Source organism: Condylura cristata, unplaced genomic scaffold (genome assembly GCF_000260355.1).
Source record: "Condylura cristata isolate star-nosed mole 26May11 unplaced genomic scaffold, ConCri1.0 scaffold00005, whole genome shotgun sequence".
Lineage (NCBI taxonomy): Eukaryota > Metazoa > Chordata > Mammalia > Eulipotyphla > Talpidae > Condylura > Condylura cristata.
In genome coordinates this window covers 17,980,523-17,999,806 of record NW_004567106.1, presented here as the reverse complement: position 1 = coordinate 17,999,806, position 19,284 = coordinate 17,980,523, and the positions used below count along the sequence as shown (strand labels likewise).

At 33.6% G+C, this 19,284-nt stretch overlaps 1 protein-coding gene across 1 annotated transcript in view; it reads left to right on the top strand.

Annotated features, from left to right (window-relative positions):
- The window catches only part of DGKB (diacylglycerol kinase, beta 90kDa), a 554,412-nt gene that overhangs the window by 382,609 nt on the left and 152,519 nt on the right, over nt 1–19,284 (top strand). The window contains exon 22 of the mRNA XM_004676734.1: nt 11,121–11,211. Coding sequence (XP_004676791.1) covers nt 11,121–11,211 — 91 coding nt within the window. The remainder of the gene's footprint in view (nt 1–11,120; nt 11,212–19,284) is intronic.

Genomic DNA, 19,284 nt, shown 5'->3' with positions numbered 1-19,284 from the left:
TGTTCTTTTAATTTTGTTTTGAGTTTTTAGTTCATATAAATTCTCCTCTTGGACTGAGAAGGGATGGAGTGAGTGTGCTTTAACTCTGTGTTGTAATAGGCCATCAAAACTCACATTTAGACAAACAGTGGCTATGAGCAATATGAGAGCAGGAACATTTTTTTTAAAAAAAAGATTTATTAATTTATTCATACAGAACTGATGTACAGGCCAGAGGCTCAGGGGCGGTGAGAGGCTTCACCAGAGACAGAGTGGGGAGCAGAACAGGCAGATCGAAAGAGTACACTGCTGAGGGGAGCAGTGGCCAGGCCAGGAGAGGTCTGTCACGCCATGTGGTCACCTCCGGGGCAGGCGGAAATCGAACTCATGCGAAGTGGTTTCAGCTTCTTAGTGCAGTGCTTTAACCTGCTGCGCCACCAGGGAGGGCCCAGAGAGCAGGAGCATTTTTAATCGCTGATGAATTTTCAGCAACTAGAATAAAGTCTGCTGCTTAAAGACGTGTTCTGTAAAATATTTGTTGGATGAATAAAGAAGTGAAGTAGTAGACTTTCCTTTCTTTGGCCTTTCCTTTCATGTTCCTAAGGATGTTATTATTTGCTTTCCGGTACTTACATTTCAAATTTTTAGGGTAATAACTGAAAGCGAAGCAGAGTTTCTGCTCACATACGTGATTCTATGAATCTAGTATAATGAACTCTGTCAAGTTTTAATCACATTAAAGATGTAAGCAAATATAATCTTATGATTATTTATGAATATTTAACCATTCACTAAACAGATGCTCCTAGAGATGTTGTTCCATTGGTAAAAACAAAGTGATACTGAGATATTCTTTTCAAACTTCATAATCTTTTCAGAATAGGAAAGGTCTCTAAATGAGTCATTGACCTGAGTGATTAAATATCTAATAATACTCAGAAAGATTTGACTTCAATATTGTACCTGGTTCAAACCCAGTACTACATGAGGATATTGTTTTGTTTGCCTCTACTTCAAAAATAAAAATGAATTTTTGTTTAAATTTTGGTAACCGGTGTGACATGCTAAGTATTCAGGAATAGGGAAAGACTGGTGTCTTGTTGATTTGTTGAAGGTAATGCAAAATAAAAATAGCTTCATCTGATTAAAATATTTCCAATTAGAATTCACTCCCACTTAATCTCTGCTTCTATGGGTATAATTATATGGGTATAATTTTGAACACAATAAGACACTATATGGATAGGCATTAAAACTAGAGAAGAAAGAGAGGAATTGTTTCTTTCATATCTATCTTAGAATTATCCACATGTACATGAATTTACCAGCTCTGTGATGAATCCTCAATTGATATTACCTGCATTTTTCAATTAGTTTATATACATGTCAGCCTGAATATGTTATATAAATTTTAGTATCTTGACTAGAAACATAAATAAATCATGATATTTCAGGGAGTCATCAGGTCCCTCAAGATATAAAACAGTGATAAAAAAACACAATCTAAATAATAATGCATTTACTGATTCATGTGTTAGACTATATAATTTTTCAATTTGATTAAAAATATCACTATTTCCAATATAACTCAAGTCGTCTGATTCCTATCCTTATCATTTTTAGACAAGAAAATTAATATGTTTGTAAAACTGCTCTCTTACAGCAACGGAAAAAGAGAATTGCCCCATTTTTTAGTTCAAGTGTGAGAAAAGTTTTAAGGTGAACAGCATTTACAAAATGCAAAGTTGTGCTTCTTGTTATAGGATTAGCAAAGACTGCTGATGTGTGAAGAAAAACAAAAGGTAAAGGTAAAACACTTAACTAATTTTCAGAGAATAGAAACAAGTCTGATTAGAAGAATTTTTTTTTTAAGTTGTGAAGCTGGGGTAGTCTTCACAGAATAGAGGTAAGGGAAATAATGTGTGAAGGAGCTTGAGAGGTGAATATTCTTCTTTCTCTACCTTTGTTAAGTATTACAAAATGTAGCATTAAAATTTGGTTTGGAGAAATAGATAAAAATATCACAAAGTTCATATTCTAAGGATTCATATTATAGGTTTAAAATTATTCTATGGTATTGAGGATAGTACCACAAAAGTATTAATCAAACTTTCAATGAGGGACGCAAATGTGATTTTCAAAAGTATTGGTATAATCCTGTTTATTATACATTTTAAACTCCTCATGTATTTTGAAACTGCTTTGTCTAGAGATTTCAGATGTTGTTCATATTTTAATATATAAGCAAACGTAACTTAACAGGACTATTACTTTTGTTGACTCTTTCTCATAGTTGTTAGGTACACAAAATTTTTAAAAGTTTATATTCTGATTATAAAGAACTGTGCATGTGTCAGAACAGAAAATCAGAGTTTTCTTTACTGCAACTGTAGAAGACTACTACATTTAATTAACTCCCTGGACACTGAGAACTCCTTAGATATCTATTGAACTATATTAACAATAAAGAACCTTTATATTTATTTTGGTGGTTCAAACAATTGACTTGTGCAATCATTAAAAACAATTAAATATGGGCCCTTCCTGGTGGTGCAGTGAGTTAAAGCACAGCACTAAGAAACTAAAGCCACTCAGCATGAATTCAAACCCTGCCAGCCCCTGAGGTGATCAACATGGTGAGGCAGACCTCTCCTGACCTGCCCACTGCTCCCCTCAGCAGTGTACTTCCACTATCTACATGTTCAGCTCCCCACTCTGTCTCTGGTGAATCCTCTCACCACCCCTGCACATCTGGCCTGTACCCCAGTTCTGTATGCATAAATAAATAAATCTTTAAAAGAAAAAAACAAATAGAATGATAGAGACAGAGAATGAGTATCAGAGAAAATATGTAGATTGTCTAATGGATGACTAGTAGAAAGAAGATAATATAGTGAACAATTCTATCACCATTTCTCTCAAAAATTTCAGTTTGTAGTATTCAACTAGTTGTTCCTGCTGCCTATGAAGGCTGTTAGATTTTATAATGGGCCTCCAATTAGGCAATACCTTGAGTATGTGATCATACTTCAGCCCATCCTTACTTTGAAAAGTGCAAAGCATAATGTGTAATCGCTCAAAATAATGTCTTTTATTCACTTGCTCAGGTTTACCAAGTAATAAATTGTCTATGCTACTTAAAATAGAGGGGAGGTAATGGTAATTTTTCTGCAGGAATTAGAATACACAAGTCCATAATCAAGACATCTTATTCACCATCATTCAAGACATCTTGTTCATGATCATCAAGTCCATGAAAAGCTAAATTAACTTCCAGAATACTTGGAAATATAGAATTAGAACAAAGGGGTTGAGTTTTGGAACTGTTACCTAGCTTTTTTGGAACCTCACCAATTTCCTTCCTCAAGAATGTCTTGTTATAGCTTTACTATGTACACTTTGATAACAACCTGTAAACCTCCTTTTTAGTATTTATCAAAATTAAGTAATGTCATATATGCTTCCTGACCAGAAATAAAGTGTTATGAAAGCTGAGATTCTGTATATAAATGTAATTGAGTGCAACCAGAATACCATAGCTGTAGTATGGCTCAGAAAGTTGACTAAATGAATTCCTGTCACATCAGAGAGGTATGCAGACTGGCTTCCCATCTTGTTAAGTGTAGAGACATGCTAACTCCTGCACTCATAGTGCCTTCCTCTTTTTGCTTTTTCAACAGCAGTATTTAAAACATTTTTACATGGTAGGCACAGCTCATTTATGAATACACTAATCTCTTTAACCTAGACTTTTATATTGAGATATATAAACTTTGTATTTTAATTACTGGTTTTAGCTAGACCCGACATGTTCCTGTTTCTATTAGTGAGAAATACTGTGCCTTAACCTTCCCTGCAGGTAATCTCAGCCATCATGGTATACCTTATTAAGTTGTAATTCAACTTATAAGTTGCGGAATATAAGATAGGGGAAGTTATTAAATATGAACTTATTAGGTGTTTATTAGCCTATACAGATTTTAGTATCAGTATACAGGTTTTAAGTCAGGCACACATTTAGGTTTGGATTTAAAAGAGGTATTTCATGAGATTGTTTATTCCCAATATCGTGTGTGTGTGTAATGTTTGTATTAATAATTCTTAGAAAATTCAGGGGAATGACAAGTCAAATGAGGGAAGCGTGATCTTTACTTATCTGGTCACAAGATAAACACAGGGAATTCTGCTGAACAGAAACTCTGCACTTAAGTCCCTTATTTCAGTTATACCAAAATTTACACCTGGAAAAATAACATTGTTTAACAAATATATCACCTCATTTAGGCTTTCCAAATATCCCATTTATTAATAACACATAGGAAAATTATCTCCAAACTCTAACGGGCTGTGTTCACCACAAGTAATAGATTACACAAAATAATTAAGAAGAATCTACTTAAAAGTGTCACATAGATTAGGGAGAAAAAAAAAAAAAGAAAGAAACAAGGACAGGTGACTGAGGTGGCAGTTCCTCTCTTTCAGGTACCTGGTTTCACATCTCTCAATTTTCCTGGCTTTTCCTCAAGAATGGAAAGATGGCTTCTGCATCTCTAATGATCAGATCTTTCCTTAACAGCATACAAAAACAGGAGAGGAGGGACTGAGCTTTCAATTTATCTGTCTTTTTAAAAGAGTGAAAAATATTTCCAAGAAATGCACAGTGTACTTCACATTCTATTGGTCAGCTAAAGCTTACATTGTCACTTTTAGTGGTTTATTTTAGGTGAGGGGAATAAGAGCACTTTTAAAACAGAAATAGGAATAAAGGAGTCATCTAATGATGACCCATCTGACCTATAAAATTTTCCTTACAGCATAGAAAAAAGTTTCAGGTGATGTTGTATTCATTATTATATTTAATGAGAGAGACAGGAAAAGAGAAACGCTAGACTCTCTTGAGTTAGTTTTTGCTATCTCTCCAATGAAGAGAGAATGACTTATAAGCCTCGTTCAGCTCTACTGTGATGTCATACTCAATAACAATAGCAATTATTGCAATCAAAGTTCAGTTGATCTTTCAAATAATTTTCTTAGGAAAATTTTTATGACTGAAATATTTATTTGAATTATAAAGACCTATTTATTATTAACATATGTCCAATTATGAATATGATTGGCCATGACTTAAACCTTTTACACATACATGTTTACATCTCATATAATTATTAACATGTTCATTGTTCTCTGGGAATGATTGTGTATATACATGTGTATAAATGCATTTTTTCAGTATAGAGTCTATAGTGTGGCATCATTACTGTTTTTATGTTTTTCTGTTTTCACTATCCTAATTCTAACATGAAGTAAAGAGCAGAGAATGGAACATTTAGGAAAGAAGTAATAGGTTAGTATGTTGATAGAAAGTTCTTCTATGGCCAAAAATCCACTTATATAACTACATTGCCTTACTCTTTTTCTAAGAGACTTGAAAAGACATACTGAAGCATTTGATCTTTGGTAGCATCCTTCTAATATACTAACATATGAGAAACTTTATTTTTGTAAATGTAATTTAGGTTAAAAATTATATTTGTAGAATATTCATCTTTTTTTTTACAAACCAAGATGAGGTATTATATGACTCTTTCTGAAGTTTCTATCGCTCATTTATTGTCTCACGGGAACTTAACAAGCATAGTTTATGAATGAGCATTGGATGCAAACATTGTTATATGTCATTTTTTTAAAATTATATCTTTACCTGTTGTTTGGAGGCATGAAAAATGTTTGCTCTCTTTGGTATGAATATAAAATGTCCCCACTGTAGTCATTATAGCTGTGTTTCTTCCTTATGAAATAATGTCATCAACATTATTCTCTTGCTATGAGACAAATATAAATTACTGCTTAAAAAATCATGGGTGTGAGGGTTTCAACTGTATTTCTTTTTATAAAATAATAATGACATTAATGTGGGGACATTGCTAGCATTAGTATGCTCATGTGGATAGTAATTACATAAAATTGTAGCTGCAAATTTCTACAACAAATATGCAAACTCTAAATATTTACATGTTTGATCCAGTGATTCTTTTATAAACTAAAGTCAAAGTTCCCATTCATCTCAGTATCTCAAGCTTCAAACTACCTTTTTTGTTACCATTTCTTGATGAATGTGTACTTGCCAATCAAAGAAAAAGTTAAATGGTTGATTTTGAGTGGGTGTAGACATAGTTCTTAACAAACCCCTACTTCTGCAGTTCATCCAGATGGCATATATTTTACAGATTTCCAAAGGTGACAGAAAAAGCATAGACTACAGTAGTCTTAGTGTCCCTGTCCTTGACCCCTGAGCGACCCAGTGGCTGCTCTGCTGTTTTGCTTGCTTCCCCAGCAGGATTCATCCAGAGCTGCTGCTGCTTTCAGACACTGCTCATCCACTGGTGAAATGAGGCCCCACAGGGCCTTTCCATTTGACTTGTGGTGTATTTTTAAAAGTAATACCTCACTACATTTAGGAATAAATGAGTAACCCTGTAACCAATGTTTAGTGTAATGTCTCTTGGCAATGAAAAACAAATAAAACTGAATTGATTCTATGACATAAATGTACCACTTTAAACACTTACCCTATTGCTATAAGTCAATAGTCCTGCATCTCTCATTACCAACATTGTTAGGCAAGTTCAGAAGCACTGCTATCTTTCTAGGGTATTCCATCAAAGGGTGAGACTGAGTTTTATTATTGAGACAGAGTGATTGGATTGTTAGAAATACTGTTCTCCATGCAAAAATAATTACAAAACCAAATTTTAAATGACAATTGAAATAGTTTCAGACTAGGACAAAAATGAAAGAAACTGTATAGAAAAGATGAACTTTTGGAAGATTAATGAGTGAAAATAAATTGATTTCTTTAATTTCATTTAACCAAGTTACTTAGAACAATATGTTTTTGCTTTCATTTGAAAAACAAAGATTTATCTTCTTATACAATGAACATTTCATCCATGCAATAAAGATAAAATCAGTTCATTAAGGACACTGGAAAAAAGGATTCAAGTGTTTAATAAAAGACTTTACAGTTTTACACAGAGTATGAACTTCTTATTGTTTCTCTATCACTACTAAATACATTAAAGTAATATGGAAATTCACATGTGAGAGAAAAAGATGACCTTTAATTTAAGTGTAATTTTACTGGATTAAAGCTTGTGTGTTTATGACCTCAGTTTTAGATAGTGAGATAAATTAGGTGATTTCATTCCTCTTTTTATGTTGCATCTTTGTTAGAGAAGACTTCCACATCTAATTAGGCTCTTTGGTATTCATTTTGTGAAATGCACTAACAATTCATGTATCTGTGTTTGTTCTGTTTTATCTTTGCTGCACTAACATTACTTAGCAGACAAAAGTCATTACAAAACAAAAACACATGTAAAGCAGGAAGAAAACACACTGCTAGAACTCAAGTGACTTATTTGAATGTTTAGTAGTTGAAGAATGAAATATTAACTGTATTTTATAATGGCATGAATGATATTTGTGTATGAACAAAATCTCTTATGGTACACATTTCCCTGAGGCCATGTAAAAGAAGCAAAATTACTGTTAGTAAGAAAATGTCTGCTAAATGGGAGCTCATTTCTTTACTTTTACCAGAACATCTGGTAGCCAAGTATTTTAAATATTAAACTGAAACCTGTATACTTGCAATTAAGTTCATTGATATGTTTTAGTATATTAATGACTAAAATTTTTAAAACTATGAATCATTTTTTGGTAGGACATAATGCCTGCAATCACAAAACCTAACAGCACAGTAACTTTGACTTTGGTGTAAGTATTTCATAGTGAGTAAAGTGCTCAGTTACCTTATTCTTAAAGTCCTAAAATGAATGTGTTCTCTGACAAATTTGAGTTTGAATTATTTGGATCATTTTCTAATGTGAGCCATAAAAATAAATAGAATACATGCTAAAATGTGCTTTTTTTTTTTTTTTACATTTCTACAACCTAAAGACTAGTTTGGTTGAAAAATATAAAATTTAATAGCTTTTAATTTGTCATGTGGAATCTGATTCTGTGTGCCTTTATTACCTCCATATATTTATCTAAGTGAAACATAAAAGTGGTTGTAATAATGGGGAATTTAAAGCAGTTTTGCACATGAGCAGAAATGTTAACCAATATGGTGAATAAAGACTGAATGTAAATTATCAGAATTTCTGCTTTTTCTGATTTGTCTGCTAAAATAACTACAGCTTGGCTAGTAGATAAAAAAAATCACATCTCCTAATTAAGTTTTGGAGAATTATGATGAACATAATTGGAGAAAAAGAAGCAATTGTTAAGTACAGTAACAAGCTACACACACATATACATAATTTTTAAATTACAATACAATGTATATTAAATAGTAGAAATTGTTAAAATATAAACTCACAGCCCTTCTTTTGCTCAACTAGTGCTCTGCTGTTCCTACATATACATTCAGAGATAACCTATGTGTGCAGAAATCAGAATAATTTAGTATAACTAGTTCTCATTGATTCTCTTCTTTTATGTCTCTTAAATTGAACATTTTCCAATCTCTTGCCATTTGGTTTAGGTCCTTAGCTATGTTTCATTTATACTATTCTAATAGCTACATTCCTGTCAACAATAACATTTCAACATTCCCAACTCCCTTACTCATTTCTGCTACATACATTTGTCCATAAACCAAAGGGGATCACATCACTTCATTTCAAATTCACTTCGCTGATTTTTACCTTTCGTGTCAGCACCAACTCCATTCCCTTGACATGCATGTTCTGAAACATATTAGTCTGTCTGAGCATTTCTGTTAAATCATGCTACACTCCTAAAAACTCCCAGAACTTTTCTCATCTTCCTCCATTGCTGCCTTCCACTTACTGTTATGTTACTTTCTCTTCTAAATTCCTTTGAACTCTTCCAAGTAAGAGTAATTGATTGATTCTATGTAATATGGTTCCAGATGTTTTATTTATATATCATTTAATATCTTACTATTGTATAAACACCAAATTTTATAACATTATAAATTCCTTGAAAACGTAATTGCACTCCTATTTATATATTTTCAAGTTAACATAATAACATTGAAATGAATGTTTTCATCATATATTTGTTGAGTAAATGACTGGATGAATAAATGGATCTGAGAAAGTCCAGATGAAAGGGGACATGAAAATATTATTAGAGAAACTTGCTGTGTATAGAAGGACAATTCCAAATTATCACAAAACATCAAGTAATTATTATTTTCAGGTTATCTTGAGACAACCTCACACAGACCAATACTTTCTCCTCAAATACTGAGTTACATATTTTTCATCAAAATGATTTTTTGTTGTTGTTTTATATAACTTCAGCCAGCATGTACATTTGCAAAGTTACATTTATTCTATAAAGTTTATGGACATGTAGGCTCAGGCTCAGAGATTTTTTATACTAAATATTTACTACTGTTTTGTCTATCCATAATATAATTTTATTTATAATCTATTTTTTATTTAGTCAGATCTATGAATCCAGGCCATAACCTGAGGAAGATAATCTCTAAAAAGTGATACGAATTCAGGCCCTCCCTGGTGGTGCAGCAGGTTAAAAGACAGCACTAAGAAGCTAAAGCTACTTCAGCATGAGTTGAATCCCCACCCCAGAGATGACTTGCATGGCGCAGCAGACCTCTCATGATGTACCCACTGCTCCCCTCAGCAGTGTGCTTCATCAGTTGGCCTGTTCTGCTACCCACTCTGTCTCTGGTGAATCCTCTCATCGCCCCTGCACCTCTGGCCTGTACCCTAGTTCTGTATGCATAAATAAATGTCTTTTAAAAAATGATAAGAATTCATTGTGCTTAAATCCTATGAAATCTGAAGTGATTATCATAGTACTTCCCTAAATATGGTAATTGATACAAGCAGGGCTAATGAAAATTTTGTAAACAAATAAAACTTTGAGTTTTATTATTGACTATGTATAGATAAGATTAGCTTTATAATTTGCAAGATCATTGTAGAGCGCTCTATTCAGCACAGCATAGTAATAATCACTATACTAGCCTATATTTTCTATACTAACAATAATTGACTAATAATATTTATTAATAGAATAACTATATAAATAATGTAAGGTTGAATTAAGTAAATGTTTCTTGCCAGATTTTTTAACTGCTGGAATATTTTATGTTCTAATATGAGAAGAACAGAGACAAATTTATAGAAAATAATTTGATGTGACATGTTTTATTATCATAAATATTTTTGCTTTGTTTTCATGTGTGAAAACACACATCTCATTTTACCTGTATTTTCTACTAGTTGAAGTAATGATTCCTTATTAGAATATGTGTAATTTCATTAAAAAGAACACTTAAATCCAATAATGGGTATTAGAAAAATCTAGTCAACTTTTGTAAAATTATACTTAAATGATGATAAGTGTATATATATCTGATATAAAGAGCCAAAGATGCAGTTATTGGATCATGAGGAAAAAAATACATTTTGCACATTGTGCTTCTGGATTAATACTGAAACTGTTATCTCTGAATCTTGTTATATTGATAAAAATGTTTTTATTACTTCTTTATATCACTTACAATGTATTATAATTTCCCCTATTAGTCATATAAATGAGCATAATTAATTGTACCAAAATTGCTAAATTTTATTGATATGGATAATGACTATTTTTTCATTTTAATATGCTATTCAATCATGCCAATTTCCAATGAATACATTCACCTTGAAAATTTGGCATATTTAAGCTTAGGGTATTTTTTTTCTCATAAGAAGCCCATATTTTTTTTTCTCTTTATGATTAAATAGCTGCCCTAAAGTCAAATTGTCTAAAAACATACTGAGAATCAAAATACTAATATGTGTATGTGTGCATATGTGTGTGTGTATAAATCTGAGAAACCGTATATGAAAAAGTCAAAGATCTACTTAAAACTGTCAGATCAACACTTGCTATGAGCCCTACAGGTATAATTCTACAACTTGACACCAACATTTAAGCTTTGAAAATTATATGACCATTTATTACATTATGGATGGTACATGTCCTCAAATCTTTTCTATCACTTATAATACAAGACAGAACTACCCTATTAAATTTTTCTTCTGTTATAAATAATAACCTAACCTGCTTCTCCCCTTCTTTTTCAGGATGAAGAATAAATTTTGGTATTTTGAGTTTGGCACCTCTGAAACTTTCTCAGCCACCTGCAAGAAACTACATGAATCTGTAGAAATAGAAGTAAGAAAAAATTGTTTATTTTATTTTATGAAATTACTTGAGTTTGATAGGAGTGATTGATTATACTTTGTGAAATTCATATTGCTTCACCCAAGATTCTAAATATTCATCTTTCTGTTGCTCTTGTGAATTTTGTTACTATGTGAAATAGTAGGATAAAGTTAAGTTTCGGAATGAGTTGTTTTTATACAGTGTAAAGGTGAGGCATAACTTTAGAAATCAATGGAGAAAGTACTGGACATAGTGTGGATAGAAAAACTCAACATAAAAGAAAGTAGGTGAAGAGGAAAAAAATGTTGTAAGATAACATAAAAAAAGTTATTATTTTTAGGTCTCAGTATCGTCTAACCTTTAAAAACAGTTCACTGAAATTGTACTTACTTTCATGAATAAAGGTTAAAAAATATACTTTTCCATTTCATTCCCATTCATTAGCTAGATTTTCTTAGTTCCCAAGGTTGCCATTTCCCCATTACATTTACAGGAAGGGGAAATGCCAAGAGAGAGAGCAAAGATAGCAAGAAAAGTTATACTTTGAAAAGATTGGGAGCAAATAAGCCTACCAAAAATATATAGACACTGTAGGACTAAAAAGTTTGGAAATGGGTTATAAAAGAAAATGATTTTGTTTTCTTGATTTTGGGGTTAAGGAAAAGTTATATTTTTATATGTGGTAAGTACAAACTAAAAGAAGAGAAATTATATATATATATATATGAACACCTATTGACTAGTGGCTATGAATTGGGAACTCCTGGATTCAGTACTTTTCAGAGTAAATGAAAAAGTAAATACAGGGGCCCACTCTGGGCACAGTGGGCTAAAGTGCAGCAATATGAGCTGGCTGCAGCCATTCCAGAATAAATTTTATCCCCAGCAGGAGGTGACCCACATGGCATGGCGGACCTCTCCTGACCCGCCTGCTGCTCCCCTCAGCAGTGTACTTCATCGATCTGCCTTTTCTGCTTCCCATTCTGTCTCTGGTGAATCCTTTCACTGCCCCTGCACCTCTGGCCTGTACCGGATACATAAATAAATATTTTTTTAAAGTAAATACGTAATTTATATACTGAGCCAGAACTCATAAGTGGTACATTTTCAGGTAGTAAGTTTGTCAAACAGAAGTAGATATGGGCCACATATCTACTTAGGATCTACATAGGATCACAGTGGCCTCAGTAGGTTTTCATTTATCCTAGCTGTCCCATTTGCTGTTAATAATAATGATAGCAAAAGTTACTAATGACTATTTCAAGCTATAAACTTTTTAGACCTTTTCTGTCATGGAAAGGAAAAAAAAAAATTCTTCATGACTGAACCGTATTGTAATACTTAAAAGGAATATAATTAGACTTAAAAGGAATATAATTAGAAAATATGAGTTTGAGCCCAATGTGAACTTTCTATGATTACTACACTTGTACATATGTGTACACACTATATGGAATATAATGATACAAAGCAACGTAATTATATACATAATGCATATTATAGACATTTTAAAATCTCTAGTTTTAACTATTTTTAAATGATATGTATATAGTGAGTTTACCTGCACAAACCTATACACAAAGAAACTTGAAAAAAAGTAAAACCTGGCTACTGACTGAGTATAGGGTAAATGATCTGAAACCTCTTCTATCCTTCCTTAATCTTATTCTTCCCCTGGACACAGGTTGACAAAAAACATTTAGGAGAGACTTTTTTTTTTTTTTTCATGTGTTGGAAAACTCAGTACTGTCAATATGTAAGTTCTTCACAACTGGACCTATAAGTTCAATTTATCCAAGTTAAAATCCCAATAAATTATTTTGTGGATAACAGTGAACTGATTTTATGTGGAAAGTAAAAGGACACAGAATAGCCAATAAACTTTTGAGGAAGAAGTGGAGGGCAATATCACCTGACTCCAGGAATTACTATGAAACTGGATTACTTAAATTAGGTGGTTTTGGTGAAAAAATGGACAGATCAGTGGACTACAAAGAGATCCCAAAACTAGACCCCTATAGATATCACCAGTTGACCTTTGATGGAAAAGGAAAGATAATATAGTTGAGCAAGAAGGTCTTTTAGATAAATGTGCTTAAACAACTGGATAGCATGTTAAAAAAAAAAAAAAAAAGCAAAAATGAGCTCAAAATAGATCTCAGACCTAAAACATAAAATGCAAAACTATAAAACCTCTGTAAGGTAAAATAAAATAAAGTATATAGACATGTCATTTTTTTTAAAGATTTATTTATTCATACAGAACTGGGGTACAGGCCAGAGATGTGGAGGGTGAGAGGATTCACCAGAGACAGAGTGGGGTACAGAACAGGAGATCGACGAAGTACACTGCTGAGGGGAGCAGTGGGTGGGTCAGGAGAGGTCTGCCTCGCCATGTGGTCTCCTCCAAGGCAGGCAGGAATCGAACTCATGCGGAAGCGGCTTTAGATTCTCAGTGCTGTGCTTTAACCCACTGCACCACCAGGGAGGGCCTAGACATGTCATTTTTATACAATACCAAAGAAACCATGACAAAATAACTGATAAGCTGGACTTCCCTAAATCTAAAACTTCTGCTCTGTGGAAAACAATGTAGAGAAAATGAGAGTCATGGGCTAAGAGAAAATATTTGTAACAGGTACAGCAGATAAATGACTATTATTCAAAGAACTTGTAAATCTCAACTAAAGAAAACAAACTATTCCATTGAAAAATGTGACTGAGATCTTAACAGACCCTCACAAAAGACTATACGGGTCTTAAATAAGAATATGTAAAGGTGACCACATTATATAGAGAAATGCAGCATTGTTATATGTGAAAAACAATAATGAGATACCACTACCTACTTATTAGAGTAGTCAAAATCTGAAATATTAAACATACAAAGTGCTAGTGAGGATGTGAAGCAATAAAAACTCTCATACATTGTCGATGGGGTAGCATATTGGTGGTCACTTTGGAAGACAGTTTTCTAATTCTTTTAAAATTAAACACATTATTTCCAGTGATACATCAATCATGTTTATTGGCAACTCCCAAAAGGAGTTGAAAATTGATATTAACACAAAAATCTGCTCATGATATTTATAACAACGTTGTAGTTGCCAAAATTTGGAAACACCAGTAGATGAATGGATGAATCAACTGTGGTATATCCAAACAATGGAAGAGTACTTAGCTCTAAATATAAGAAAGCCATCAAGCCTTGAAAAGACATAAAGTAAATTAAATACATATGCCTAAGTAAAAGATGTCAATCTGTAAAATGTACCTGCTATGTGATTCTCACACATGATATTCTGGAAAGTTAAGACAATTAAAAGGAGACAATACAGAGCGAGTGGGGCTGCATCGGTGGTACGCAGGCAGGGGCTGGGGGGGGGGGAGGGGGCGACACAAAGCCGGCATTGGTGTTGGAGACACCCCGCCTGCCCCGGACTCCCCAGGGCCCACCCTGCGGCACTGCCCAGAGGCTGCCGGCACTAGGCCTCCCTGACAGGCAGAGGAGTGTTGTGGACCTTGGCCGCCTGACCCTGGGAACCAAGAAGAAGAACTGCCCTGGAGGACATGTGCGGGTTAGTTTACGGAGTTGTTGCTGGTCGTTCAGCATCCCTGGAGTGTCCCCCAGGGGAAGGGGGTAGGTAGTGGTCGCGTCTCCCCTCTCTGAGCTCAGAGTCCCGGCCCCTTGGAGCAGGCGGCTGCTGATCACACTCTTGTTTTCCCAGCTCTTACTGTAACAGACACTAATTTGCAAATGTCTTTTTTTGTTTTTTTTTTTTTTTAGATTTATTTATTTGTGCATACAGAACTGGGGTACAGGCCAGAGGCCCAGGGGCGGCAAGAGGCTTCACCAGAGACAGAGTGGGGAGCAGAACAGGCAAATAGAGGAAGTACACTGCTGAGGGGAGCAGCGGGCTGGTCAGGAGAGGTCTGCCACGCCATGTGGTTACCTCCGGGGCAGGCGGGAATCGAACCCATGTGGAAGTGGCTTTAGCTTCCTAGTGCTGTGCTTCAACCCGCTGCACCACCAGGGAGGGCCCGCAAATGTCTGTTCTTAAGCCCCTGGCCCTTGCTGACTTAGACCGGACTCCTCATTTAGATTTCCATCGTGTATTGTTCAGGACCTCTCAGCTGGCAGCACAGCGTAGTATGACCGTGTCTCACGGGAGCTGTTCATTCTGGATTTCTTCCTCTCCCAGAGACTGCCACGGTGCCTGTCTTATTTTTAAAGAGATTCATAAGTACTGAGAAAAGTTGGGCCGGTGTGGTGGCTCAAGCACTATCAAGTTATCACCAACCACTGCAACACGAGTTCGATCCCCCTCCAGGGAGTGACCCACAGAGCACAGCAGACCCCTCCTGTCTCCCCGCTGCTCCCCTCAGCAATATACTTCTTTAATCTGCCTGTTCTGCTCCCCACTCTGTCTCTGGTGAATCCTCTCACCCCACCCCAGCTCTTGTACACATAAATAAAAATAAATATGTTTTTTGTTTTTTTTTTTAAAAGGAGACAATACAAAGATGAGGGACTGGAAGGGAGCAATGAATAGGTGCAACAGAGAATTTGCAGGGTCGTGAAAATGTTTTGTGTGATACTATGATGGTGAATGAATGTTATTATTCATTGCATTACCTCCACAGAATATATTTAACCAAAAGTGAACCATGCCTTATATTTTTTATGTATTTTATTTATTTATGCATACAATATGTAGGGACCTGGGCAGAGGGCTGGAGGGTAAAAAGATTCACTAGAGACACAGTGGGGAGCAGAATAGGCAGTTCCACTGAAATACACTGTTGGGGAGCAGGGGCCAAAACAGGAGAGGTCTGCTGCACCATGTGTGTTAGTTCTCTGTCCAATATCTATCAAACACAGGCTGTTGTGGTTATAGTGCTGAATTTTGGCCCCTAAGCCACAGAGAGGCCCAACCATACTTTAAATTATGGATTTAGAGTGACATGGATGGATTATTATAAATTTTTTCCAATGTACCACTCTACTGTGAGATATTGATAATGAGAGAGACTTATGTCAATGTAGCTGGTATTGGGAAATCTGCTTTCAGTTTTACAATGAACTTAAATTTCTTTTTAAAAAAGTAGAAATGAAAAAGAAACCAAAACACTGATTTACAGAATATTACATGTGCTCAAAATGAAATATGTTTAAGGAAAGGTTATATAATATACTAAAAGATGTTTGAAGAAAATAAATGTGGAAAACATTGGTTTTTAAGGTTACAAATAATAAAATTTAAATATTTTTTCATAGAATTTTTATATCTTATAGAAAAGGTCTTTAGAATTTTCCCCCCAAGAAATCTAGACAAGTGAACTAAGTTACTCTTCTTATAGTTGTGCTCCTGTATGCACTTCAGGTCTGTCTTCCCAATTCTGATCTACTGGCTTATTCTGGTAACTACTACAATAGCATTTATAAATTGGGACCAGCATTGATTGTGTACTTCCTATTCTGTTATTTCATATTTTGAAATACTGTTATAATTCTGTGTATTTATCTCAATTCTAAAAACTTGGTGTGTCTGTTTTTGAACAAGAGAAAGAGTGTGTGTATAGATGGTAATACAAAATCTGCTTTTCTACTCACTTTTTAATGAATCCAGTCTATCATATTAGCAGAATGTGCCTGTCTACCCTCAAGGTTACTTCATAATTAAATATAACAAAAATAACAATTTGGAAATTTGATTCTGTGGTGCTTTGCTTCCTACTTGACCTAAAATTATACCACTATGGTTTGAAAATATATAAAGGCAAATCAAACCACTTAGTATGAGAGTACCTCAGTAATCAGTATATATTTTATTGGCAAGTTCTTCAAAATATGTCATCTCCTCTTTGTCCCCTTAGTTCACATTTCACTTTCATGTAAAAAGCTTTTCCCAAGAGGAGTGAATATCTGAAGTCATATGAATAGCTATCATGAGAAAATAGTTGATAATAAATTAACAGCTAAGATCTATCTAATTTTTTTATTTATCGTGCACAGTACTTAGCAATATAATATATTATCTCATTTAGTTTTAGTAAAAATTCTATGTAATGGAAAGATTCTGTTATTATCTCCATCCAATATAAGTAGATGACCATTTCTATGATAATAAAATAATAACAATAAAATATAGACTAATATATAAATAGAAAATAATAATATAATAATATTTTGTTCCCAAAATATTTAAATATAAAGAAACAAATAAATTGAAGAGTATATAAGCACATCATTATTATAGATTTTATATATAATAGAATATATAGTGCTGATATATATCATACTCTGTAATAGAATACACTGCATGTTATATATTGTTATATAACATGCCTCTCTATATAACATGTATATTACATGTATTATATTAAGATATAGTGTGTATTAAATGTTAGGAATATATAGCATATATTACATATTGTATTGCATTGTATTATATCATATTTATAGATATTATATATGAGGAAAATTCACAAGTTGAAAGGTTTGATTTTATAATTTCAGTTATCCTCTGTTCAAAAGGCAAAAAGTAAGATTCAAAGCTTTAAAAGATCAAGGTAGTATATTAAAGCAAAGTTTTTGGTATTAAATTTGAGGTGCATATTTAATACATGTGGATTTGAAGCAATAATGTACAAGAATTTTTAATTTATCCCTTTATATAATGCAAAGTTCAGCCCATTTTCCAAAGTATTTAAGTCTATGGTTCTCGGTGCATCTTAGAAGGTTGAAAAGTTTTAAGACTAAGAATGTTCATATAAAAATACTGAAATCTGTTGTAATGATTAGTAATTATATAAAACCTAGATGATCACAGTGATTAACAAACAAGAAGAATGTCAAGGATAAATTGAAAATTAGCAGATTTTTATTGTCAATCAATATGTAAAACAAAGGGCTTTAAAGTCACAAAGACAGTTTTTCAACTTAGTTTATATCTAACTGTATCACATCATTCTGGATGCTCTTTCATCATGGATTTGGAGGCTTACCATAGTTATAATACTGGCAAAACAGCATATCTTAGAGAGGTGTATGAACTTGTGAATGAACACTCTTCCTTTTTAAGTCACTTTATTTAGGCATGTTTGACATTCAGAAAAGTGTGTACATTTTATGCATAAAACTTGATTGATTTGGAGATAAGTATATGCCAGAAAAAGCATCAGTTTAATCAATATATTATCATATCCAAATTTCTTCCTGGAAATAGAAAACCTGAATATACCAACTACAAGCAAGGAAATTAAAACACTGATCAGTCTCTCTACAAACAAAAACTTAGAACAGATGGTTTTACTAGAGAGTTCTACTAAAGCTTCAAAGACAAACTCATACTTATTCTTCTCAAACTTTTCCAAAAATTTGAGGACAAGGGAATGCTTATAAACATATTTGATGAGCCCAATATTACTCTGATGCAAAAGCAACAAAGGATATCACAAAAAAAAGAAACTATAAAACAATATCCCTGATGAACATAAATTCAAAATCCTCAACAAAATTTTAGCAAACTGAGTTGAAAAACACATTAAAGGGATCATGGGCTAAGTGAATTTATTCCAGGATGCAGGAAAGGTTCCACTACTTCAAATCAATCAATACAATCAAACATCATCAAAGGAAAACCAAAATTCACATGATCATATTAGTATGTAGAAGAAAACATATCCACTTTCACTATAATTATAGCACAAAATATTAAAAGTCCTTGCTAGAGCGATTAGGCAAGCAAAAGATTTAAAAAATGAATTTAGATTAAACAAAAATATTTAGAAAACTCTAAATTAAAATACTATTAGAAAATGAATTAGTGCAGTGAAGTGCTAGTCTAAAAAAACCCAGTATACAAAATTTGTTATGTACTTTATGCAAGCAACATAAAGAGAAGAAAATGAAGAAAACTTCCCCTGTATAGTTGCATTAAAAAAAATAAGTAGGCCCTCCCTGGTGGCGCAGCGGGTTAAAGCACAGCACTGAGAATCTAAAGCCGTTTCCGCATGAGTTCGATTCCCGCCTGCCCCGGAGGTGACCACATGGTGTGGCAGACCTCTCCTGACCCGCCC